Source organism: Crocodylus siamensis, chromosome 5 (assembly GCF_052110815.1).
Source record: "Crocodylus siamensis isolate JL-2025a chromosome 5, ASM5211081v1, whole genome shotgun sequence".
Classification (NCBI taxonomy): Eukaryota; Metazoa; Chordata; order Crocodylia; family Crocodylidae; genus Crocodylus; species Crocodylus siamensis.
In genome coordinates this window covers 169,167,809-169,192,921 of record NC_143399.1, presented here as the reverse complement: position 1 = coordinate 169,192,921, position 25,113 = coordinate 169,167,809, and the positions used below count along the sequence as shown (strand labels likewise).

Here is a 25,113-nt window from a genome sequence, read left to right as displayed (position 1 = left end):
ACTTCCTGAGACATCAAAAATAGTCCCATGATATCTCAGGCAACCACATCATTCAGTCTAGTCATTAACTTAGACTCAGCATTAGGGCTGTGTGAAACAGCACTATTTTGTTTTGACTTCTGTCTTGCCATTTCGGTGGGACCGTGTTTCGTTTCGAAGCACTGTTCCATTTTGTTTTGTCTCAACTTCTGCTGTTTTGACACATTTCAAAGTCTCACCCATAGGGAATCATAAAAATGCCTGTAACTTTGTCATTTCTTGCCTGATTTGGATGAAATTTGCAAAGATGGTATTCCCTTCTGAGGGCATGAAGCTTGCCAAGTGTCAAGGAGATATGTGCAGAGGTTTCTGGGAAACTGCATCTCAAACAGTTCAAAGGAAAACTCAAATTACTGGCAACAGCAGCCTGTGTGTCATCCCACACTTGGATCCAGGTGCCTCCGCCTCCTAGGAGGAGTCCAGCACAGCCCCACAGCCCTCTTGGGGGTGCGGGCCTCTGCATCTGCACACGAGAGGGCTGTGGGTCTGTGCTGGACTTTTTCTGGCGGACAAGGGCCCCTGGATCTGCATGCAGGATGACAGCATGCTGCCGGCCAGGGCCAGCGTCAGCACGTGAGTCTGCCTAGTGCAGCCTGTGCCGAGTGCCAGGAAGAAAGCAGTGGTGACACTAACCCCAGCTGGCAGTGGCAGCTTGCTGTCATCCCAAACACAGATCCAAGGCCCCTGCCCTGGAGGGCTGTGGGGTTGTGCCAGATTCCTCCCGGGGGGGGCAGGCCTCTGGATCTGCATGCGGGATGACACCAGGTTGCTGTTGCTGCTGCTGGCTGGGATTAGTGGCAGCACCAGGCTTCCCGGCTCCTGTCACGGGCTGCACCCAGCGCCAGTCCCAGCCGACAGCGGCAGCCTGGAGTCATCCCGCATGCAGATCTGGGGCCCCGCGCCTGTGGGGTCACAAGCCCCCCCAGATCTCCGTGTGGAATGACAGCATGCTGCCACTGCCACATCATTCAGGGGCCGGCACCCCCCAGGAAGAGCTGAGGGAAGCTGGGGAATCCAACTGGGAACTGTGAGAAAGTTCAGGTACCTGAACATTCATCCAGCCCCCTCTTCGATTCCTGCTCAGCATTGCCCAAATGGAACTTGTGATCTCTCCTTTCCCCCTCGAATTACTTCTTTCAACATTCTTCTAGTTACTCAAGCTCATAATCTTGGTTTTGTGTTTGCCTTGCCCTTCATTCAAGCAGTAATTCAATCATACTGCTGATTCATATACAAGAGGATCCTGCCTTTCTGTTTTGGGCTGTATCACCAAAATTCTTGTTCAGACTCCCACCATTTTTCATCTCTGCTTTAATATCATCCTACATGGCTTTAACTGTTTCAACGTTTACAAAAATATCTGTTTTAAGTCCATTTTAAATACTGCTACTAAAATAATCTTTGTGCCTTGTTCTTCTTTCTGGTGTCCACTGTATTCATACTTTTTTGTCTTGGACTTTCTTAACCCTGGCCTATATGACTAACCTAATAATGTTCATGATCTTAACAACCATTTTTGCTCCACTTACGGTTATTCCCATGCTGGTCATTCCCATGCTGTCCTTTTAAGCATAAAAGGGAGAACTCCCAGAGAAGAATTTTGTAGGTTCTGGTCATGTACAGACATTCTGTTTCTGTCAGAAGAACTGCCATTCTCCTGGTAGAAACCACAAATGTACAAGCATTTACAGTCCTCCTTTTAAGTGAAAAATGGTGGATCTGAGAGAAAAATAAACTGATGCCACCCTGTTACAAGTTACTTCCAGGAGAGTTTCTTCCAGGAGAATGAACACTTGTACACTTCTCCATGGCTTAACTCTTCCTGGGGTCCAGATGGAGTGGGGCCATAGAAAAAGGCTCTCATGTTTTTCTCAGTCTAGGGTCTGAAGTAGATGTATGGAGTTGCGGCGGAGGGCAGCTGCTCCCTGTTGGCCACTCACTCACTGGATGAGAAGTGGGTAGGGTATTTTGCCCCACTGCTTCATCCGCTCAGTTAGCGGTCCATGATTGCCTATCATGGTGCTCGGGAGCTGAGCAGAGGAAGTGACACTGTAAGTCCCCTGCCTGCTTGTCACTTGAGTCTTTGGTGTGAGATGTGGGTAGGTGGCTTTGCTCTGCTGCTCCATTCCCTCGGGGAGTAAGAGGACTGGAATAGGCCATGAGTTCCCCAGACTGAGGAAGGCATGAAGATGAGGTGGTTGCTTCCTCTCATGGTGGAAATTTTCCACCACTAAAAATGAAAGCTTATATGCAGCTTCTGTCTTATCCTCCTTTAAGTCCGTCTTTAAGAATGTGTTGCTTTCAGAAATTTGCCTGCTAAGATGGATGAACAAGTAGTCAGGTATAAGAATGTTCTTATTCCTTCCTTTCATTATTCCTGTATTCTTACTAAGTGTCCTTGTCCATGCAGTCCTCCTCCTTGTTTTATTATTTTCTTTCCAGTGTGTACAACTAACATTTGTTGCAGTATTTATTTTTTTATATTCATCTTGTGCACTGTGTCTATGCTAGTGGTTTTAGATCGTTAGCCTTCCTGTCAGAAAATATTTCTCTGATTGTACAGTAAACTCAAACCCAGCTCCAGGGAGCATTGGGTTCCACGGTTATATTTTGTTTAATAATAATTCTTATTATCGTATTGGTTACTTATTCATTTATCACTTTACAAGTTACGTGTATGTGGTCTGAATTTTCTTTTGCAGAGATGCATTTAGCCAGTAATTTTTTTTCATAGTGCTCTTGTCCGAGTGTATCTGCATTGTGCACAAACATGTTGCTGATGCTTTTTATTATATAGTAATTGACTGACCACAGAAGCCATAACTCATGGAAAGCTTTTAATAAAAAGAAAAAAGCCCACATCACTTTGCCCTTTTGTCCTTTTTCCCCCAATCTTATTTTGTAGCTGTGCCATGTTTTAAAGGCTTACAGTTGGTCTGTGACAGGTTGAGAGTTACAGGTCTCAGGTTTGCCAGCCACTTACGTGCAGGGAGTTTTATTTATGTTTTGTGATTCATTTCTTAAGCCATCTAAATTGCTATGGGTCTTAAACACAGATTGAACACTTGCATGGTATTTATCAAGAAAACAGTAACGCAGCAGAGCAGGTTAAGATTAGTTTCCTGCTGCACTATAGTACAGATTGCCCTTACTGATTTTTTTTTTTTTTTTTTAATTACAGCTGTTCTTTTTGTACGTTCTGGAGGCTAATACCTTTTCTGCTTGTGTTTTATTAATGCAAATACTGCTTTTGAGGGACTATGGGTGGCATGTGTGTGTTCATATACTAGAATAAGGTCATTGTAGTTAATTCCTTATGAATACAGCAGTTACCACCTGGCCAATACAGTTATTTACTAGCTTCTCTGTGGCCCTGAAGTTCGGGAAGATTTATTAATTGTTCCTGACTTACATTAGAACTGAAGCTGTCTTCAATTTCAGTTCTTTTGTTTGCATACCTCTAATTCTTCTCTAATTTTAGTTTTGTATCTTACACTTTTTTTTCTTTTCTTGGACTTGCTTGTTTTTTTTTTCTCTTTAGCAAATTGAGATTTCTGTGGGATGGGAGTTCTTGCAGAATAAGATCAGAGTATTATTTTTAAAATATTTTAAATATTTCACATTTTATTGTAAATGTGGTGCCTTTGAGATGTGATAGTTGCATTCTAGAAGCATGAAGTCCTTTATTCACAAAGCAGGTACAGCCCTGGCAGCAGGAAACTTCCCTGTGTTTGCCTACTTATGTATTTAATTTCTTCAGAGTGGAGAAGTTAGGCAGTGAGGTTGAAGCCAGAATGGGCATGAATTACAACAGTGTAGTGTTTCCTGAAACCTTTGTTCTGGGCTGGAAATTGGGACTGTAAATTGAATTGGGATACTAAACAGTTTCAAATGGTAACCGCAATGGTCCCAATTGATGTAGACTAGATTTAAATTACAAGCTAAGAGTAAGGATCCATCATCTAAGCACCCCATTGCCATTTTTTATTAGCTCAAACTCTTAATGCTTTATGATGACTAATATTACAGACCTTTACATTTGTTTTAGGAGGTCTCTGCTGATAGCACTGTTACCCTCACAGCTGTGGAAGAGAGAAAGGAAAAAGTGCCAAGCCTGCATCTCAGTCATCTGGTAGTTTTGACATCTGGAAATACACTGTATGGTTTGGCAGAGAGAGTGGTAGCCACAGAATCATTGTAAGTTATTTACAGTAAACCACATCTTTTAAGATGTTTTCCCTTATTATGATTTCTATTATTTGATTACTTTCATTATTGTTTTCCATTATTATGATTGCTGCTTATTTCCTCTTTTAGAGGTCAGTTTAAAATTTGTTATGTAATGTAATTATTCCTTTCTAATGTTTAACTAATAATTTGTAAATTGATTGCTTTTAAGCCCTGAAAAGATTCCCATTTTCTTGTCTGACTACCTGCAATAATACAGATAGTTGAATTTCACTCGATGACTCCCATAGTTCGTTTAGTAATCTGTTGTAGATCTAGTTCTGTATCCTTTATGAATCAGTTCAGACCAGATTTTTAAAATCATAATGTATTGATTTACTCTGTATTGTTTTAGTCTTTAGGATATGAATACATTGGAATGCAGAACTCCAGTAGTTTTGTCCACTTAGCTTTTTGTGATGTTCTTCACAGTGTGTGAAAGAATTTGTCTTGCTCAGAAAATACACAAACAGTGCATCCAGACTAGAGCGCATATGCGTTTCCCCAAGGACAGATAGCAGCAGCACATAGTTGTGCTGCTACTGCGAGTCCCTGGGGAATGTCCAGGCACACGCACTCTGGTGGGTGGCAAATTGCCCCGGGTGAGGTAGAGGAGGCTGAGGGCAGCAGCAGTGATCTGGGTGCATGGAGCCTGTCTGGCAGCTGGAGCATGTTTCTGACCAGCCAGGCTCCAGTTTCAGGAAGCGCACACTGCCACTGCATGTGCCACCCTGCTTTTCTCTGCTATGGGATCTCTTGGTGTCAAAAAAAACCCCTGATGTGCTGCAAATTAGGAATGTGGTGAACATCTGCATGTGCAGCACTTGAAGTTTGTGGTGCTGGCAGTTGCTGGGGCTGAGAGTCTTCTCAGGCACAGGACTCCCAGCCCCAGCTGTGCATGGTACACCCCTGCAGCTGGGAGCCCTGCTACATGTGCAAGTTTAAAGCTTACAGCAACCAGCTGTAAAGTAAGTACACATTTTCAAGGTCTAATTTTATAGCTGGTTGGAGCTTTTATGGTGTGATATGTACTTCACACATGTAGCTGGTCTCTAGATAATTGCACAATTGACCAGTTAATTGTGTGATAATTGTAATGTTTAGAGAGGGCCTTAGTGGTGGATCCTATTTATAGAAATAGAAATAAGCGACACTTTATTCAAGGTTTCCCTATTTTGCAAAGAAATCGAAATATTTTTTGATGGTGAGTGCTTGACAAAATATTGACACACAAATGGTAAAAAGCTTTATAAGGTAAAACCTTTCAACATAAGCTTTAATAGCTGAACTTATTCCAAGTTGTTTAGCTGTGCAAAAAAGAAAAGAAGACACTGGAACTGTTGTTTATAGATCACGGAGAATGTGTTGTGTTTTCCTAGGGTATTTTTGGCTGAGCAGTTTGAGTTCCTTCAGCCACATCTTGATACTGTGATGCCTGCTGCCAAGAAACCCTTTCTCCAGCAGTTCTATTCTCAGGTCAGGATTCTTCATTTTTAAACAAAAGTTTTCTACTTTGTACTATATTGCAAGGCCATTTGCACAATATTGTTATAAATTAATTTTTGTTAGCAAGAAATTCTTTTAATCAAATTCTGTTTAACTTCATTTCAGACTGTGTCAACTGCCAGTGAACTACGCAAGCCAATTTATTGGATTGTTGCTGCTAAAGCTATTGACTATGAACAGATGCTGCTCCTCATGGCTAATGTGAAATGGGACGTGAAGGAAATCATGTCACAGCACAATATATATGTAGATTCCCTATTAAAGGTGAGCATTTTCCTAGAAGCTTCTGGAGTATTAGATGTAAACCTGAAAAAATAAAAATAAATTAATATTGTAATACCAATGGTAAAGATATAATAGGATTAGACATTGATTTATTTCTCACTCGTTAAGATGCTGTGTATTTTCAAAATTGTTATTTAATCTTCTGGAAAAATGCATTAATATTCAGGGTATGTGTGTTGTTACATGAAGGCCAGAGTACTACAAAGAATTAATTTTTTTTTCCATGATTCATTCATTGATAACTCTTTGTACTTTCTCAGCGGAAGGATTGCTGTTGAAGAAGCTTCAGTGAGAGGTATATGGCAGTAGCATATACTTGACTGCAGTACCAGCCACAGGTATCAGTGTAGAAGGAGCACAAGAACAGCAGTTGCAAGCCCAGACCCTGCTGCTGTCACTGCTGCTCAGGATCAGACGTTGATAGTTACACTTCTGATGCCGGGTTTAATTCCAGATGACAGGTAGAAGGTTGATTGGACACAGCAGTATTGCTGAAAATTGGGTGGACCTGGATAGTAGACTTATTTCTAATCAGAGAGCCTTAAATCCTCCAAAGGGTTATATCAACTAATTGAGACTCGGTATAACTGGTTGTAGGACTGACCAGCCTTGCAGTATACCTGTGAATGTTGTGTACCAGCTTTTTTCAACACATGGGTCGGGAGCCAAAAGTGGGTCATGAGACTATATGAAAGGGTCGCGAACAAACTTTAGAAATGGATTAACAAACTTTTTAAAAATAGATTCTCCTTTAAAGGAGAAAAATGTGGGAAACTGGCTTTTCCCTTGCAGGTTGGCAGAGTTACAGCCTGCAAGGTGCTGCTTGGGGACCTCCATGCCCCACCCTCCTATCCTGCACCCCACACACTGGGGTTGGAGGTTGGGGGGGTGCAGCAGGTCAGGAGTGAGGGTCACTGGGTCAGGACTGGCCATTGATGTTTACAAGTGGGTCCTGGTACAAAAAAAGGTTGAGAGCCACTGTTGTGTTTCATACTTAGACCTGTGGAGATGATGTCTAATGTGAATTAGACATAGATATAAACTGGGATTCAAAAAAAAAAGCTTAAGATAGTTAGGGACCCAACTTTGAATGAAATGTGGACATCCTACTGCCTTAGACCCTTTAATTGTTCATAGTGCCAGTGCCCAAATGGAATGCCCACCCACACATACCACTTCATAACTTGTACATTGCTTTAGGTAGACACTTAGGCATTTTGTGTTTCTAAAGGTAATTACAAGGTTAATGGCAGAAGCGTTTCTAAGTTCATTAAAAACATGGAAAATTTATTTTAATTCAATGGGCTGTTTAATCATATTGCATATTTAATTAAAAGGGAAGTAGGATCTATACATATACCTCAAGAGCTTTTATTCATGACATCCATTTTATACTGAAAAGAAATAAATTAAAAGGAAGAGTGAATCTGTAAGTGAGAATATATTGCAACAGTGAAACTGCAAAAATTGAGGCACTTTTTCCTTCTTTATGCTCCGCTATTTTTAAATGCATTTTAAAAATGCATTTAGGGCCTTTTGATGGAATTGTTTTTGTTATGGTTCAGTAATAGAGTGACTTCCATGAAACAACTCTTGATGTATATTAGGAGTGAAAGCATTTTAGTCTATTTTTGAAAATATAGAATGAAAACAATTTATGTAATGGTAGCTTTTTGATGATCATTTGGTGAGAGAAAAGGGGATAGAGCTTGCTGAACACAGAACACTGACGCACCCGAAGTATCTAAAATAAGCAATGCATTGCAAGTCAGAGAGAAATGCAAAACATTTCTGTACTTAGTTATTCATCGCAATCGTATGTCTAAGAAGAGTGCGTAAATTACTGTTTTTTTGCCCAGAGTTTCCACTAATATGGATTAATAGGCATATACGTTTTCATGATGGCAGGTAGTTTACCAATTAAAACCAAGTAGCTTCAGTACCGCTCTGTTCACCAGAGTGCCCCAAGGGATGACAAGACCAAATGGTCACAAACTCCTCTGCAACTGTTTCAGGCTGGACATAAGGAAGAACTTCTTTATTTTCTGAGCCCCCAAGGTTTAGAATAGACTGCCATGGGAGGTGGTTCAAGGACCTACTTTGAACACCTTCAAGACACTTCTGGATGTTTATCTTGCTGGGATCCTATGATCCCTGCTGACTTCCTGTCCCTGGGCAGGGAGCCAGACTCTGATCCGCCAAGGTCCCTTCCATCCCAGATGTCTATGAAATCTTAATTTTCCTTCCAGAAATCCTTTAAGGATCTTATAGCCCTGTTGTGCTAATACCATATTTACTCAGATTCAAGGTGAGTTTTTCCCCTGCCTCCATTTTCAGCATAAGGGGAAAATCCCTGTGTCTTGGATTCAAATACAAGAAGGAGGGGCAGGTAGCTGCTCAGTCACGGTCCTGACCCGGGCTCAGATTTAGTCAGAGCTGCAACCTCTGTTCTCCTGCCCTGCCCCCCTGTTGCTTATTGTCTCTCAGGGCTCCAACTGACTCCAGCCCTGGCCTTGCTGTGGTTCAGGTTACATAGCACATGGTTGCTTCAGCCTGTGCCTGCCCAAGTAGCAGTGATGGCCCCAGCCCCAGATCTGACTCCAACCAGGATCCAAACTTCCATGTTTTATAAAGTGCTGTAACAGTATTAGGTGCTTAAATACTATAGTAGGTATTTAAATAGAGACTTAATTTTCAAAGGTGTTGACTTCAGAGAGAACTGCATCTCTCTACAATAAAGTGTGATTCTTTTTTGTTCTAAAAACTACTGAGAGTCATCTGGAGATGAAAAGAAAATTCAGTATTCATAACTGTTATACTTGGCTCTGTAGCCTGTCTACATGGGGCTCTTGTGGATCTATCTACATTGAGTTCCTGTGGATTTTTGGCTCAGTTTTACTTACTTGTGTTCTCTTTTTAATGTGCCCTTTTTGATTAATCTTTCGGTATCTCTTATTCTTGAATAGCAAGTGTATAGCATGATTCTTCCTTTGTGCTTGTAGGATAATGATCACTTATCTTTCACCAGGAATTCGAACAGTTTAACAGGAGGTTAAATGAGGTGTCTAAAAGAGTCCGTATTCCATTACCAGTATCAAATATTCTTTGGGAGCACTGCATAAGATTAGCTAACAGAACTCTTGTGGAAGGGTAAGTGGTCCCTGAAAGCCTCTGTAAAGTTAGTTTTCAGTAAATGTTTTCTTAATTTCTGTGTTTGCTTTGGAGAGCCAAAGATACTGATTCTCCAGTGAACTCCCCATTGGTAGAGGCCTTATGTAGACACCATGAAGCAAACTGAAATTCATGGAAACTCATGGAATTTAAGTGAAGGATTGGGACTAAAATATACTAATAAGAGGCAGGGCAGGTATGTGCATGTGCACAGGCAGGTGTGCATGCAGATCTAGATAATACTGATGAATGGGACTAGGTAAATATTCTTTGCAGCCCTGAAAAGTTTGATAGAAATATTATGACATGCCTTTTTGCAAAATAGAGACATTTACTGTCTTAAATGGATGTTCTCAAGCACAGTGATAGAGGAATAAAACATAATGGTTATAACGGTAGTCAGCTTCTTTCTGCTGATGCCCCTGCCTTTCTTCAGAAGAGAGAGGAAATGGAGACCTGCTAACTTGGGAGCTCCATTCTTCTACATATTTGTCTAACAATGGGATTAAAATGGCAATGGAGCAAGAGTCTTGGAATGTATTCATGGTGGAGGAATGTTTTGGGATATATGTCTATACTTCTGTTTAGTCCTGCAGTATAGCTACCTGCTAGCCCAAACCCATAGATCACCAAATTAAAAACTTCTTACCTTGGCCCCCAGGAGCAGTCCTGTCTGTGTTCAAGAGAAATGTTGAGCATCACAATTCATGGTCAGGCTTTCCCTAATGCTGCCTCTCTCTTCAGTGCATGCACGGTTCAGCCATGTGGTCTGGGCCAGCAATCTCAGAAGTCCAAAATAATCCCATAACTCCTTAGACCTGATTTCTGCTCCTCCTGTACCATAATTCCTCTTATTTGGCTTATAAGTAGAGCCAAGCACAGAAGGAGGCAGGTAGTAGGAAGAGTCATAGGAGTACTCTTCTGAGCCGTTATAGCTCTTCCCTATGTACTCACCATTTGTGCCTCTTCCTGTGCTTTGGGAGTAGCCATGACAAGATGGTTCATGTGGTTGGATTAGATGACAGTGAGTCAACAGATTAACCATATACATTTTTTAAGCAAAAGGACCAAGTCCTACCAGATCTGGACCCCACAGCTTCACCGCCAGCAGGAATTATAACTAGGGGGCTCTGCCTGTTTTTGTGTTCTAGTCCATCTGCTACTCACCCATGTGTCTCACTGTTCCTTTCCTCTGCATCATGAAATCTAGTACCCTCCTCTTTTTCTTACTGGCACCATATTCTCTCTGTGGTTACTCTCACCCTTCTCTTACTACTTCTGCCCTTTTTGCCTCTTTAACCCAATCACTCCTACCCTCCTGTCAGTACAAATCTTGTATCCCCTTCCTTTTACTTCTGGTAACATTTGCCCCAACTCTGACCATTTCCCCACCTCTCATACTCATCCATACAACCATCTCTGCCCCTGTTGTGTTATCACTCCTAGCCTAACACCTGAAACCCTTCTCCTCTTTCCATGTCTGAAGCTCCCATTTGATTTTAAGGTGCATGGCTGCTATCCAGTCTCCTCGCATGTATCACCTCATACTGCCTCTGTACTTACCATCACTTAGGGAGCTATAATGCTGGTCTTCCACAATGCTACTGGATCTAACTGAAGTCAGTCTTACCTCTATCCCTGGGAAAATACTAGAAAAAAATCATCAGAAAGCATATTTGTGAAGCCCCAGCAGGGGAAACAATGCTGAAAGGAAACCAGCACAGGTTCGTCACAGGTAGATCCTGCCTGACAAACCTTATAGCCTTATATGACCAAGTCACACGCTGCCTTGATGCAGGAGGTGAGGCCGATGTCATCTACCTGGATTTTAGGAAGGCCTTCAACACAGTTTCACACCCTATTCTCATAGAGAAACTAATGGGCTGTGGAGTGGACGCCTACACAGTCAGGTGGGTGGCTAACTTGCTTAGGGACGGCACCCAGAGAGTGGTGGTTGACGGGTTATTCTCGGCCTGGAAGGAGGTGGGCAGTGGGGTCCCGCAGGGTTTGGTCCTTGGGCCAGTGTTATTTAATATCTTCATCAGCGATTTGGATAAGGGTGTGGTGAGCACCCTCTCCAAGTTTGCAGATGATACCAAATTATGGGGCAAAGTTAATTCACCAGAGGGCGGGGAGCAGATACAGGCCAACCTGGACAGGTTAGATCATACCTTCTAGGGTCGGAAGGGACCTGAGTAGATCATCTAGTCCGACCCCCTGCCATGGCAGGAAAGAGTACTGGGGTCAAACGACCCCAGCAAAGTGTTCATCTAGCCTCCTCTTAAAACCCCCCAGGGTAGGAGCCTATACCATTTCTCTTGGAAGTTGATTCCAGATCCTAGCTGCCCTGACCGTGAAGTAGCGCCTCCTGATCTAAATCTAAAATCTAAGCCTAAATCTACCCTCTGCCAGCTTGTGACCGTTATTCCTGGTCACTCCTGGCAGTGCTCGGGGGAACAGGGACTTCCCCAGTGCCTGCTGATCCCGTCTGACTAGTTTATAACAGGCCACTAGATCCCCCCTCAGCCTTCTCTTGTGGAGTCTGAACAGGTTCAGGTCCCGTAGCCTCTCCTCATAGGGCCTGCCGTGCTGTCTCCTGATCATGCAAGTGGCCCTGCTCTGGACCCTTTCCATGCTGTCCACATCCCTCTTGAAGCGCGGCACCCAGAACTGGACGCAGTACTCCAACTGCGGCCTGACTAGTGCCGCATAGAGGGGGAGAATCACCTCCTTGGACCTGCTCGAGATGCATCTGTGGATGCATGACAAGGTATGGTCGGCCTTCCTGACTGCCTCCCCACAGTGGGCGGAACATAATAAGATGCAGTTCAACAAAGATAAATGTAAGGTACTCTGCCTAGGAAGGAGGAATCCCAGGCACGCCTATAGGTTGGGAGATGTCCTCCTCAGCAGCTCAGAGGCTGAGAGAGATCTCAGAGTCATAGTTGACTCCAAGATGAACATGAGACAGCAGTGTAACGAGGCCATCAACAAGGCCAATTGCACCTTGTCCTGTATTAGCAGATGCATGACCAACAGATCAAGGGAGGTGATGCTCCCTGTCTATGCAGCATTAGTCAGGCCATGGTTGGAGTACTGTGTCCAGTTTTGGGCGCCACACTTCAAGAGGGACACGGAGGATTTGGAGAGGGTTCAGAGGAGGGCCACTCACATGATTAGTGGTCTTCATGAAAGACCCTGTGAGGAGAGGTTGAGAGATCTGCATCTCTTCAGCCTATACAAAAGATGGTTCAGGAGTGACCTTGTAGCTGCCAATAAACTTATCAGGGGAGGACAGCGGGGAATTGGGGATGTGTGGTTTACCAGAGTGCCCCAGGGAGTAACTAGGAATAATGGGTGCAAACTAGTGGAAAGTAGATCTAGGTTGGACATTAGGAAGAAATTTTTTACAGTGAGGATGGCCAGAGTCTGGAATGGGCTTCCAAGGGAGGTTGTTCTATCACCTAACTTGAAGGTCTTCAAGAGGGGGCTTGACAGTCACCTAGCTAGGGTCATCTGATCTTGGGCCTCTTTCCTGCCAGGGGCAGGGGGTCGAACACAATGATCCATTGGGTCCCTTCTGACCCTACAATTTATGAATCTATGAAGGGTAGGGTATAGTGCTGGGCATTTCTCTTGTTCCTGTAGATTCCAACGCTCTTCCATTTGCTCGCTTTTCATTTTGAATACTTAAACATCCAGCTCTTCTCTCTATATATGTTGCTTTCATCATCCTTTCCCATTAGCCTTTCTGTCTGATTTTTGACTCCTGACACTCCTTTCCTTTCCTCATCATCTATCACACTCATCCTCTGAAACTTTAACTTCCTTGTTGAGATATCGGTTGAACCCATTTCAGCACTTTTTCTCAGTCTCACTTTTTCAGTGAACTTGCAGTCCTGATTCAGATTTCCTACTGACCACAAGGCCCATCTCCCTCTGATTGTTGCTGCATGAAAAAATGCTGATATGTCAAACTAACATTTTTCATAAGAGTATCGAGTTTCTTATTTGCTCTGCTCCTTTAACCCCTTCCATTTGTCCCAACGATGCCATCTCATCTCCTGATCTCCATTTCACCTATTCTTATTTCCATTCATAGTCCTGTCCCTTCTTTTGGACTGTTTCATCCTTTTTCTACAAGCATGCTGTAGCCTCTTCCATGCCAACTTTGCCCCTTCAAATCTGGCTCGATCTTTCTTTCATCTCTAAGTTCATTTAATATCCTTGTTACCTGGAGTTCTCCAACACCAGCTTCTTCCCCTTGCACTTCTCCTGTTGCCTGTATCTTTAAAGCCATTTTTAAAGCCAGACTTTAATAGCCATCCTCCCTTGCTGCCCTGACCAGTCATCCATCTTCAGTATAGTTAACCAGGCTCCTCTTTTTAAAATTGCACTTACTAGGTTTCTGTGATAGTCTGCCTTCTCCTATTGTCTTTAATCGCTTCTTCAGCATGTCCTTTAGAGAATCCTTCTCAGTCCTGCCAAATTTCTGCAGGGTGGTCTCATGGGGCTGTTTTTGATTCCCTCCTCTATTTCCACTACATCTCATCTCTGAGTTGTCTTGTCCACAAAACCAAATTCAGCAGCTGTTTCTGTGACAGTGTCTCAATTTACCCAAGCACTCCAGATCTGTCTCCTTGTCAGAATTAGTCTTGTCAATGTCTCTGATATCTCTTGTATATATCTAATAGAGAATAACCTAAGCTGTAAATTGCTACAGCAAAGTTCCTAATCTTTCCTTCCAGCTTCTCCTTCACCCCTTATACTGATCACCACAGACAGTACAACCTGTCAGTCAGGACCTTAAAAATAGTCTCATCTTTGACCAGGGTGTTGTCGCACATTATCTTAAGGTTGTACTAAGCATGCTTAATGCAGGAGTGTCCACATGTTAAAGTGTGAAAACTAATGCTAAGTGCCCTCTAGGGGCATGTCCAGATGAGCAGCAATGTATGTTTCCCTGGGGACAAGCACCAGGGGCACGCCTTATGGGTGATGCAGCTGCAGCAGAAAGCCTGGCCAGAAGCTGGAGCATGGCTTCCAGTCAGCCAGGCTCCAGTTTTGGATGGCACGTGCTGCTATCATGTGCACTGCCTTGGTTTTTTTGGCGCGGATTTTTTTTGACCCTGAGATCTCCTGGGGTCAGCCCCTCTCCCACCCATGCTGCAAAGTAACAGCATGGGGAATGCCTGCATGAGCAGTATGTAGCACCCAAGATGGGTCTGTGGTGCCACATACGACACTTCTGCACCCTCGGTATCTTTAAAGTTATGCTGCTTTGGGCGAGGTGTTACCAGCTTGTGTTACATGGAGATAAAAACTAATTTTCAGTCTTCCAGCATTATAGGATGCACTATCCTCTCCCTTTGCACATCTGTGTGGACAAACTTTCCACCACTTCATCTCTTGCCTAGGGGATTGTACTGCCATCAAGAACTCCTGCTCCCAGGTTGTGTACCCAATGCAAGCAGCCAGCTATTACTTAAAGACTTTTTTATTTTCTTTTTTTATTCTTTTTTGCTGCTTTCTTTGGGATTTTATTTTGTTCCATTTAGCTTCATTGGCTCACTTACTTTATTTCACCACAAACCCCATCCCTCCATGCCTACCAGTTCTGTTCTTCCTCAACCCACCTCTGCCAACCCATCCCTACGTAGAGCAGGGGTCCTGGCTTGCTAACCCATTAGTGGCAGATCACAGTTGTGTAAGTCAGAGATGGCATTAAGCCTTAAAGTGTGACTGCTCAAAGCCCATTCTAACAGTAACAGTGCTTAACATTCTCCACAGATAAGTAGGTCTGGACTTAGTATAGCTAAGGGCAACATTTAACAACACACTTAAATTTCTCTTGGTTCTTACATAAAAGCTGTGTCTTAATCATTCTCAGTCTTTGTCTGTAGCACATAAAATATGGCTTATCCACATAGCTAACTTTCTCATTTAAGCTGTCATCATTTCAGTTACTGCAACATCTTTTTCTCTGATGTTGACAAATACAGATTTGCCTTGCTCATCCAGAAAGATCATTTTCCCAACCTGTCATATTAACTGTTATCCCTGTTTTCATCCTGCCACTGCCTTCCCTTTCATTTCACCAAAAGGCTGCCTATGCTCACTTGCAAGGCCTTTCAGAACCTATTTCTTGTTAAATGTCTCTTGCTTGCAGTCAATACACTGTCTTTTGCCTCTAGTTGGCCAGTGAGTCCTTCCTTTATCACCTACTTTTAAAATTTTCAAAAAAACACCTTCATGCTTTTTCCTGTCGTCCCCCTCGTGCTTGGGGAGAGCACTGTAGGAATATGTTGACACAGCTACCTTATCCCATAAATCCTTCCTTTGCCATGATGCCTGTATTCTAAAAAAAAAAAAAAAAAAAAAGTGTTTAGGTTGCTGGGGCACTGAAACCATAGCCTAACATGCTGATTAATATTGTTTCATTGTTTTGGTTCATGGTGAGACAATGAGATGGGATGATAATGCAACTACAACCTAACTGCAGCTGGGAAACAGGTAGCAGGCTAGAATTTGAACCATCATTATTCATCGTTGGGGTTTTATAGGCAAAGCTGAAAATGAATCGCACATCTCATAGATGTTTATTTCCAATTAGTTTTTGATATTTCATTTGTTACTGTTTTAGTTACGCCAATGTCAAGAAGTGCAGCAATGAGGGACGTGCCTTGATGCAACTGGACTTTCAGCAGTTTTTAATGAAGCTGGAAAAGCTCACTGACATTAGGCCAATTCCTGATAAGGAATTTGTGGAGACCTACATTAAAGCTTACTATCTAACTGAAAATGACATGGAGCGCTGGATTAAGGAACATAGGGTAAGGGCTGAATTCTGGTACAGCATATATTTACTTTTTATCAAGATTTTTTTTCATTATGATATCACATGAATAACAATACTGTGCAGCTGCATGTGATTGGTTTGTATGTGGTGGGTGCAGATATAAAATGAGTACTTATTGCACAAGTAGATTGCTGAACTGGTATCATCACTTTTTCTATCTGGGGGCCAGTTCCTGAAATGAACTGTGTGAGAGAGAGATTCCTGGATACTAAAACAGAGAGAGGTCTCCCTCCGTCTCACAGGGTTCTGTACCAAATGTATGTTCATTTTTATGTATGTAAGTTAATAGCATGAATGTTTTGTGTGGTACAGACTCCCTTAAATTGACCCTTTTACTGATTTCTGAAAGGTTCTATAAGACTTACCTTCTGCTGGAAGTAAACAGAACATAGCTATTGCCCATATAATAGCCTGGCAGGTGCATTATGCCTGCAACTAGTCAGTGAAATGTGCTTATTTTTATCTCTTCCTCTCTTCTTCCTCCTTCCCCTGTTACATCTTGTCATTAACCTACACTGGCTGTGTCTTTATAACAAGGGCTGTGTCTTTACAGTACATGTTTGTGCTGTGCCTGGCATAGTGGGACCCTGACTGGGACCTGATGTAATATAAGCAAAAAAGAACAAGCAGTTTGTTTTTATACAAGAACTGGTGCAGCTGAGATTTGGGTAAACTAGTTAGTTGTACCAGCTGAGTTGAGCAAAACAAAGAACTACAGCTGAATGTTTTCTGTGAGCAGCAGAGAATATGCAGGGGAGCATATAACACTTTTCTTCCCAGTTTCCTGTGGTGCCAGAGAGTGCTGTGCTGAGACACTGCAGCAAGGTATGTCTCAGCACAGCATTCAAGGATGTCATATGACCTCTTCATCCTTTTACATAAATAAGAGTATCTTTAACTGTCAGTACCTTAATTTTCATTATTAGTATCTTAAGACGGCTTACTCCACCCCTGCAATAAATAAATAAATGCATTTACTAATGGCATTAGTATTAGAAGTTAGTGTTAGTATTAGAATGAAAACCCTTCCATAGCAAGGAAGACAATTTCTCTTCTGGTTCTCAACTCTCTGCTTTTCTAATGCTTAAGAGAAGACATGATTCCTGCAGCTGTTATCAAGAACAATAGTATTTTGGCTATAGCATACAAAATGTGGTGATGGAAAGATAATCACTCATGCATCAGAGCCTGCAATATATTAACAAAACTTTATAATGAATGATATCCAAGGCAGTATTTGAATCTTTAAAAAAGTGTATAAAGGCTTTGTTATCATTCATTGCTAGGCACAGAATGTCAGATATTGTTGTCAGTGCAGCTTCTACCCTCTACACAGATTTGTAACCTGGTTAACCAGCCTTAAGGATTTCCCAGAACTCAAACTGCCCAGACAGCTGCATTGCAGTTTCTTTGTGTAAAGAGCAAGTGCTTAGAAATGTTTGAGTAGTTAGCAAGGTGGTCCAGTAGCAGTTTTCTTAAAAGGAATCATCAGCTTTTGTCCTTGAGTAACCATAGACATTCTCCATCAACACTGGACCTAGTGTTGTCCTCCAATAACTAAAAGTATATGAGTTTATCTTCCCTTGAATTGTTTGGAGCACCCCAGTTCGGCTACAGTAACAACATAAAATTTTCTAATATCTATGTTCTAGAAAACTCTTGGTCAGATTAATAATTATTCTTTCAATGTTCTGGGCTGTTTAGGCTCCAGAATAACCCTTTTCCCTTTTTTCCCCTTCTCCAGTCTACCCGGGGTCTATCTTTTTCCCTTTTCTCCTTTCTGCTACCCTTACAGCAATATTCCATACTCGCTTGTAACAAAAACTATAGTCATCAATGGCTGAATGTCTAGTTGGGTATTAGTTAGGGTACCCCAGTGGTCTGGCCTGGGTCCAGTATTATTTTAAATCTTCCTTAATGATTATTGAATGAAGGGATTGAGTGCACGCTTAGCAAATTTGCAGATGACACCAAGTTTGGAGTTGCAGACACTCCAGAGCGCAGGGCTAGGATCTAGAATATGGAACATTTTTTCTGGTCTATCCAGAATCAATTAACCAGATGAAAATTCAATAAGGGCAAGCTTGAAGTTGTGCACTTGGGACAGAGTAACTGCATGTATACATACAGGCTAGGGAGTGACTGGCTAGGCTGCCATACTGCACAGAAGAGCCTTGGGGTTGCAGTAGACCATTAGCTGAAGATGAACCAAGAATAGACTTTTTTGCAACAAAAGGTCAACTGTATACTGGGCTGTATTAACAGGAGCATCACTTGCAAATCAAGGGATATTATTCTTTTGCTCTATCTGGCACTAGTGAGGCCTCACCTGGAGTACTGTGTCCAGTTTTGGGATGTGCACTTTTGGAAAAATGGGAACAGGTTAGAAAGAGTCCAGCAGAGAGTTACAAAAATGAAGTGAGAGGAAAGACTAAATAACCCTTAGTCTTTCAGCTTGCAGAAGAGAAGATTGAAGAGGGGAGGGATTTGATAAGTCTTCAAATGCCTGAAGGGTGATTATAGAAAGGATGAAGAGGGGCTTTTCTCTGTGGCCATGGAGGGCAGGACTAGGAGCAATGGCTCAAGCTGCAGCAAGGTAGATTTAGGCTGGAAATTGGACAGAACTTTCTGACTATAAGGGTGGCCAAGCATTGGAGCAAGCTATCCAGTGATGTTATGGAATCTCCATCCTTAGAAATTTTCGAGAATAGGTTAGACAGATGCTTGGTTGACACTCGTTTAGTCAGGGATGATCCTGCCTTGAGTAGATGGCTAGACTAGATGACCTTGTGAAGTCCCTACTTAACTATGATTGTGTGATAAATCAAGGGAGATGGAGGATCTTACCAGGGAAAGATGATAAAAGTAATAAAATATGTTTGGTAGGTTAAATAATAGCAAAGGAAGCATAAGCCTAAATGTGACAGGGTGCACGAAGCACCTTGCCACGAGCAGAACCAGGAAGAACTAGAAGAGGGAAGCTTAGCCTGGGAAACTGGAGGAGCCGCAGCAGACCCTGACACGATCTGGATGAATGGGACACCAGCTGGGGCCATGACAGACCCAGCCACTGGAAATCAAGTGGAGAGAAAAGAGATCAGTGTGGAAAAAGAACAAAGAGAAAGAAAGAAGTACTATGCTGGCAAGCAAAGCTGGGTCAGGCAGGCAGCCAATAGAGAACTGCCATGCGGGACCCAGCTGAAGGGAGGGAGATTTAAAGGATTCTGAAGGAGCACCCAGGAGGAGGCAGAAGAAGCAGAAGGAAGAAGGAGAGCTGAAGAGAGAGCAAGCAAGTGAAAGAGAACTAGTAGAAGACCAATAGGTAAGCTCCGACCTTGCTACTTACCTGACAGGGTCCAACTGGGAGCAGTAGTTGGCAAAGAAGCCTGAGCAACCAGTGAGTCTGAATCCAGGGGATGAAGGGAACCATTCTGGAGAACTGGAAGAGGAGGAAAGGAAAGGGGACTTTTACTCTCCCAGAGGGGAGAGGAGAAGAGAGAGAGGATGTTCCAGCCTCAAGAGTTTGACAAGGGGAGAACCAGAGAAAAGGGTAGCTGTCTTGAGACCTGTGCAGAGAAGAATGGGGCAAGCAGCTGCTTAAACCCGGGCTGTAGATACGACCCTTCGGGTCAAGATAATTATGAACCTTAGTGGCAGTCAACATCTCCTGGAATATCAGGTGTGGTGAGGGCAGGGTATAGGAATGGCGGAGCCCTACAAAGAGCCACAGAAGTTCTGAGTCTCCAATCATTCTCTGTTGCCTCCTAGTAATGGCCATGCATTATTTCCCATAACATCATAGGTGTGGCAGGTGATTTATTATAAGCAACTACTGTTCCAGCCGGGAGGTGACCTGAGTCTAGGTGGCATAAGAGGCCCTCTTACACTTAAGTATTCAAGATTTTGAGAACATCAAAGAAGGACAAAGAATAGTTAGATCATTCAAGGAGTAGAAGTGGAAGGGTAACAGAGTGAAATCTTAAGGTAAAGATGTGGCTAATTCCTCCAATAAATTAAGTTGTAGAACACCATTATATAGGATGTGGTAGACACTCTACTAGGAGTTTCTAGGAGAAGTCTAGGCATTTATAACCTAGATTGGACAATACACTAAAAAGCCACTCCTGACTTCAAACGGGGTTATAAGCTAATAGCAGAATCCTTTCCCAGTGTGATCCTTGCTAAAGTGTATATTTCATTCAAACGCAACCAATCTGTTATCAGCTTATTAGTGTAAATAACAACATGTTCTGGGAGGTGAAGCTGGTGCATACAAGAAAGGTCCCATCTGGTGATGGAAAAACTGGAAATATCTCCTACAACCTTGGCTCATGAGGCATTCAGAATAATTTGGTAAACAGGGGCTTTCCAAATACTTTCTCTAGTTTATACACCATGAAAAAAGCTGTTACCTGGAAGAGCATAATGGATAGTGATATGCAAGTAAGTCCATTGTATGCTTCTGTTGGAGCCTTGGAAATAAACAGAAGGAGATAGGCCAGTTATGTGACCAGCTCTTTCCCACTATTAGCCTCCACATTTTAATAGAGATATTTAAGAGTGGCACAAAACACACCTCAGTATACCAGTTCATTACCCCTAAAAGTTAAAAATTTTATCATAACTTTTGTAGTCTTTGTCTTTACAAATAGACTTTTTAAATAATGTAATTAAGTGCAGAAAAGGTTAAAAACATAGTATTTTTTGGTCTTTTGTTTTAATCCAGAAATATTGAGCCAGGATCCATGTTGCTGTCTTTGTTATGTTTTCATTTGTGTTTGGAAAGGGGTTTGGAACATTGCGGACATTACTCAAGTTAAATGCTTGTATTAATAGATAGTACTGCATAAATAACAGTTCTGTATTGTTTGGGGCCACACATCATTAATATGAAAAGGTTTTGAACCGCTGTATTGTGAATCTGTGCTCAGGATAACTTTAAATCTAGATAGAAAGGGATGAAAGAAATGTATCTTTTACAACATTGTCCTTCTTACAGTTGGAGACATGAGAGATATTAACCCGTAGTTAATAACTCTCATTTGAATGTACTGGCAAGGCATATGCTGGGGAGTGTGTTGAGTTAAAAAGGGAGTTCTGGCAAATGTGATGTTTTTACAAGTGTTAAAAATTTTGATTTTTTTACAGTATTTTCTTTCTCTTTTATCAAACAGTGAAACTAATTTTGTATAAAATCTAGTAGGTAAAGTTGTTTAGGTTTTGATTGGAAATGTGATTTCAAACCTTAAAAAACATTAATTTGCTAGTTGTTTGTTTAGAAAAATCATGTCATTGTGCTAAAGTCTTGTCTGATTTGCACATTTTTTCTCTTAAGAATGGAAAATGCATTTAAAATGGCTTAAGATGTGTCAGTATTCACAGAATTACTTTCTGTGAACCCTGTCCAACATTGCTAAACTGTAAGCATTTTCCATTATAATCTGCCATGTATCAAAACACTCTTTTGTTCCGTCTGTCTCTCAACTATGAGTATTATCCAGACCTGGCTTAGCTAGAAGCTTTAAATATTTCTACAAGTTTCTATGCAATAAACTAGGGATTTTTTTATTTAGTTATATATTTTTCTCCAGTTATTTTTATTCTGTTTAATTAAAAAAAAAAATATCTGCTTTGTTTGGGCAGGAATATTCTACCAAGCAACTGACCAATCTGGTGAACGTTTGTCTGGGATCCCACATCAACAAAAAAGCAAGACAGAAACTGCTGGCCGCTATTGATGACATAGACAGACCTAAAAGATAATTGGAGAAAAAGCGCCTTTCCTTGTGACTGGAACCTCTTTAATATGAAGCATGCAAGCAGATCTCTTACGGACTACTGACAGTGTTCTGCTAACAAAACCAGTGTGCATGGCTCTTCTTATTGGCATAGGAAACTCTGAATCAGTATGGTGTTCTAAATATACTTTTATAATCTGTAGGGGTTTTTTTTATTTTTTTCCTGTTTCTTTTGTTACTTCCCTTTACAAAAAGGGTACTCTTAATGTATCATTGTTTAGCTGTATATTTTGCAAGACTGTATACTACTAGTAAAGGTAAATTAAAAACGCATTGGCTTAATATATAGTTGGTGCTCTTTTTGGGAAAGGAACTACTCTAAAATGTGGTGATTTTTTTCCCTCTGAGAACTTGTGCTTTATTATGAATATATGTAAAGTGAAGGAAAATGGACAATATCTTATAATGATGGGCCTTGAAACTTGCATGTGAATTGAGTGCACATCTGCAAAATACTTCAATGTTAAATCCATAGTCTTTGTATGTATTTTTAAATGTAAGTTTATTTCAAAATTAATTTAGTCATATAAGGTAATAAATAGTGTACACTAATATGAATTGATGTGTGAGAATTTCTTTGCTAATTTTGACAATATATTAAGTAGTTTACAACAAAGAAGAGCACAGTTCCTTTAATATCACATTTTCCTCTCCTCTTCTTGTTCCCAAGCAGTAATGCTAACTGACTTTTGTAGCTAAGGCAATGGACTGGGACTCAGGTGACCTGGACTGAATTCCCTGCTCTGCCAAATATTTCATGAAAGATCTTTGTGAGATCAAAGTCACTTAATCTCTCTGGGTCAGCCTCCAGCTGGTCTAAATTGTCATAGTATTGACCTCTGAAATTTTTACAGATTATATTACAGTAAAATCTCTGTAATCTGGTACTTTGCCAACCAGAATACTCTATTAACCAGTTTCGAGCTGGCTGGCCGGGGAGAGGGAGGAAGCTCACACGCAGCGGTCACCACCCTGTGCTGCCATTGCTCTGTGTGCAGCTGCCACTCCCCTTTTCCCCCCACCATGCTCTGCCAGCCAGATGCAGGGGAGTGAAGGGGAAAGCTCATATGCTGCAGCTGCTACCACCGCCACCCGCCTTCCTGCACTGCTGCTGTTTTGCATTATCTGAAAACCCTGCTGGTTTATTTCAGATAACTGGAGTTTTTACATAACCAGCAATCCCCTTACCCTGGGGATTTCATAGATTTCATAGACATCAGCCTGGAAGGGACCTCGGGAGATCATCGAGTCCAGCCCCCTGCCCAAAGGGCAGGAAGTCAGCTGGGGTCAAAGGATCCCAGCAAGATAAGCATCCAATTTACTCTTGAAGGTGTTCAATGTAGGTGCTTGAACCACCTCTCTGGCAGACTGTTCCAGACCTTGGGGGCTCGAACAGTAAAGTGATTCTTCCTTATGTCCAGCCTGAAACGATCTTGCAGGAGTTTGCGACTGTTCGACCTCGTCATCCCTTGGGGCGCTCTGGTGAACAAACGTTCCCCCAGATCCTGATGATCACCCTTGATAGGTGGCCATCAGATCACCCCTGAGCCTACACTTTTCCAGGGTAAAGAGTCCCATGTCTCTCAGCCTGTCGTCATAAGATCCGTTGTGTCCCCTGTGCTGTATTCCCCACGAATTTTTACCCAGAGGGTCTCTAGTTGTCCATGCTGGTCACCAACATCAGCTTGCAGGGACATGTAGCTTTCCTTCACATAGAAAGCTACACCCTGCCCCTTTTGTCAACACGATCTCTCCTGTACAGGGTGTAGCCCTCTATACCCGTGGTCCAGTCATGGGTGGAGTCCCACCAGGTCTCCATTATCCCAATGACATCATAATTCTTTGCACTGCCAGATGACAGAGATTTTACTGTATACTATATTACATTACCTGTTTCCCATAAGATCAGACACTGTAGTAATGAAATGAGAGGGAAAAAAATGACTGAACTGGTTGGGCCTTAAACTTTAACAGGGAGTAAAAGCAGTTAATTGATACCAAACTTAATGTCTGGCCTAAGCTTTTAAATATTTCACTGATGTAATATTGTTTTCAATTTTAAACAAAATAAAGTTTACAACTCTGAAAATTTTTAAAGCCTTTTTTATACAGGAAAATAAGCATTATGGTTTTGATGCAAAATAATATATACAATTATTTTCATAAACTAAATGCACACAAATACATATTTTATCAGCCTTAGCATTGTACTTCATATTAAACCGTTAATAAATGATATAGGGATATCAGTATTTCAGCATATCAGCGCTCTAAATGTCAGGCATTTTTCTTCTGCATCTCAAAAGAAATGGGATTTACTCCTGAATCTGAGCCCATGTAGCACTGATCAAACTGTCATCCAGAACTCCATTTGAAACTTGTGTAGCAGAGTGTTAAGGTGAAACTTTAGATTTAAGGCTTTTTTTTTTAACCTTATCAGCAAAAATCGTGATAAAAAATGAAGTTTAATTCATTTTGAAAGTATGGTCTTGGGTCAATGAATTTGCCCTAAAGCAAAATATTAAAGTGTTCTCAAAACAAGTGAGACTCAGAACAGAATGTTCTAAAAGCTGTTTAGATTTAATTGTAATGGTTAAAATAAGTAAATATTTTACTATGACTCACTAGTGATGGTATACAAATAGTTAATGCCTTTGACTTGATTTTGTTTACTGCTATTAAAACGGTGGCCTAAAGGCCAGGTTTTAAAAGATAACAGGTCAGAAGGGATGAAGTCTTTGCAGTAAACCAAGGTGAAGAACTATTTTTATAGTAAATAATCACTTTTTAAAATAATTTACATATAAAAATGATCCTACCCTAGCCTACCCTTTTTATATTAAAGGAAGTTCCCAAGTCAAAACTGCAACCTAATTTAAATCCCTTGTGTATCTTGCATTCGTATATAGAGGTCTACCCAACTTGAGGCCAATTTCACAGGCAGATTGCAGGCCTGGCTGCCATTTTTGAGGGCTTACTGTGGCCAGCCCCGCCCCCCATGCCTCTGATTTTCTGTGGGGCCCTGGTGACCCTACCCCTTGCCATTGATTGTTTGGGAGGGCTGTCATGTGGCTTCATCACTTACCACCGGTTGGTGGAGAGGGGTGGGGCTGTACAACAAGCAGCCCTCTCAGCCAGTCAGTGGCAAGATATGGGGACAGTAGCTATCGTGGGCTTCCCTGTGTGCTGGCAACTCCTCCTCCCCCTTTTCCCCCTGCCTGGTGGGCT

At 41.9% G+C, this 25,113-nt stretch overlaps 1 protein-coding gene across 1 annotated transcript in view; it reads left to right on the top strand.

The window, feature by feature from the left end:
• Positions 1-23,906, top strand: part of VPS50 (VPS50 subunit of EARP/GARPII complex) — a 150,913-nt gene extending 127,007 nt beyond the window's left edge. Inside the window, exons 23-28 of the mRNA XM_090047029.1 lie at positions 4,088-4,236; positions 5,646-5,742; positions 5,878-6,036; positions 9,086-9,207; positions 15,872-16,061; positions 21,731-23,906. Coding sequence (XP_089903155.1) covers positions 4,088-4,236; positions 5,646-5,742; positions 5,878-6,036; positions 9,086-9,207; positions 15,872-16,061; positions 21,731-21,850 — 837 coding nt within the window. The 3' untranslated portion in view covers positions 21,851-23,906. The remainder of the gene's footprint in view (positions 1-4,087; positions 4,237-5,645; positions 5,743-5,877; positions 6,037-9,085; positions 9,208-15,871; positions 16,062-21,730) is intronic.
• The last annotated feature ends 1,207 nt before the right edge of the window (positions 23,907-25,113 follow it).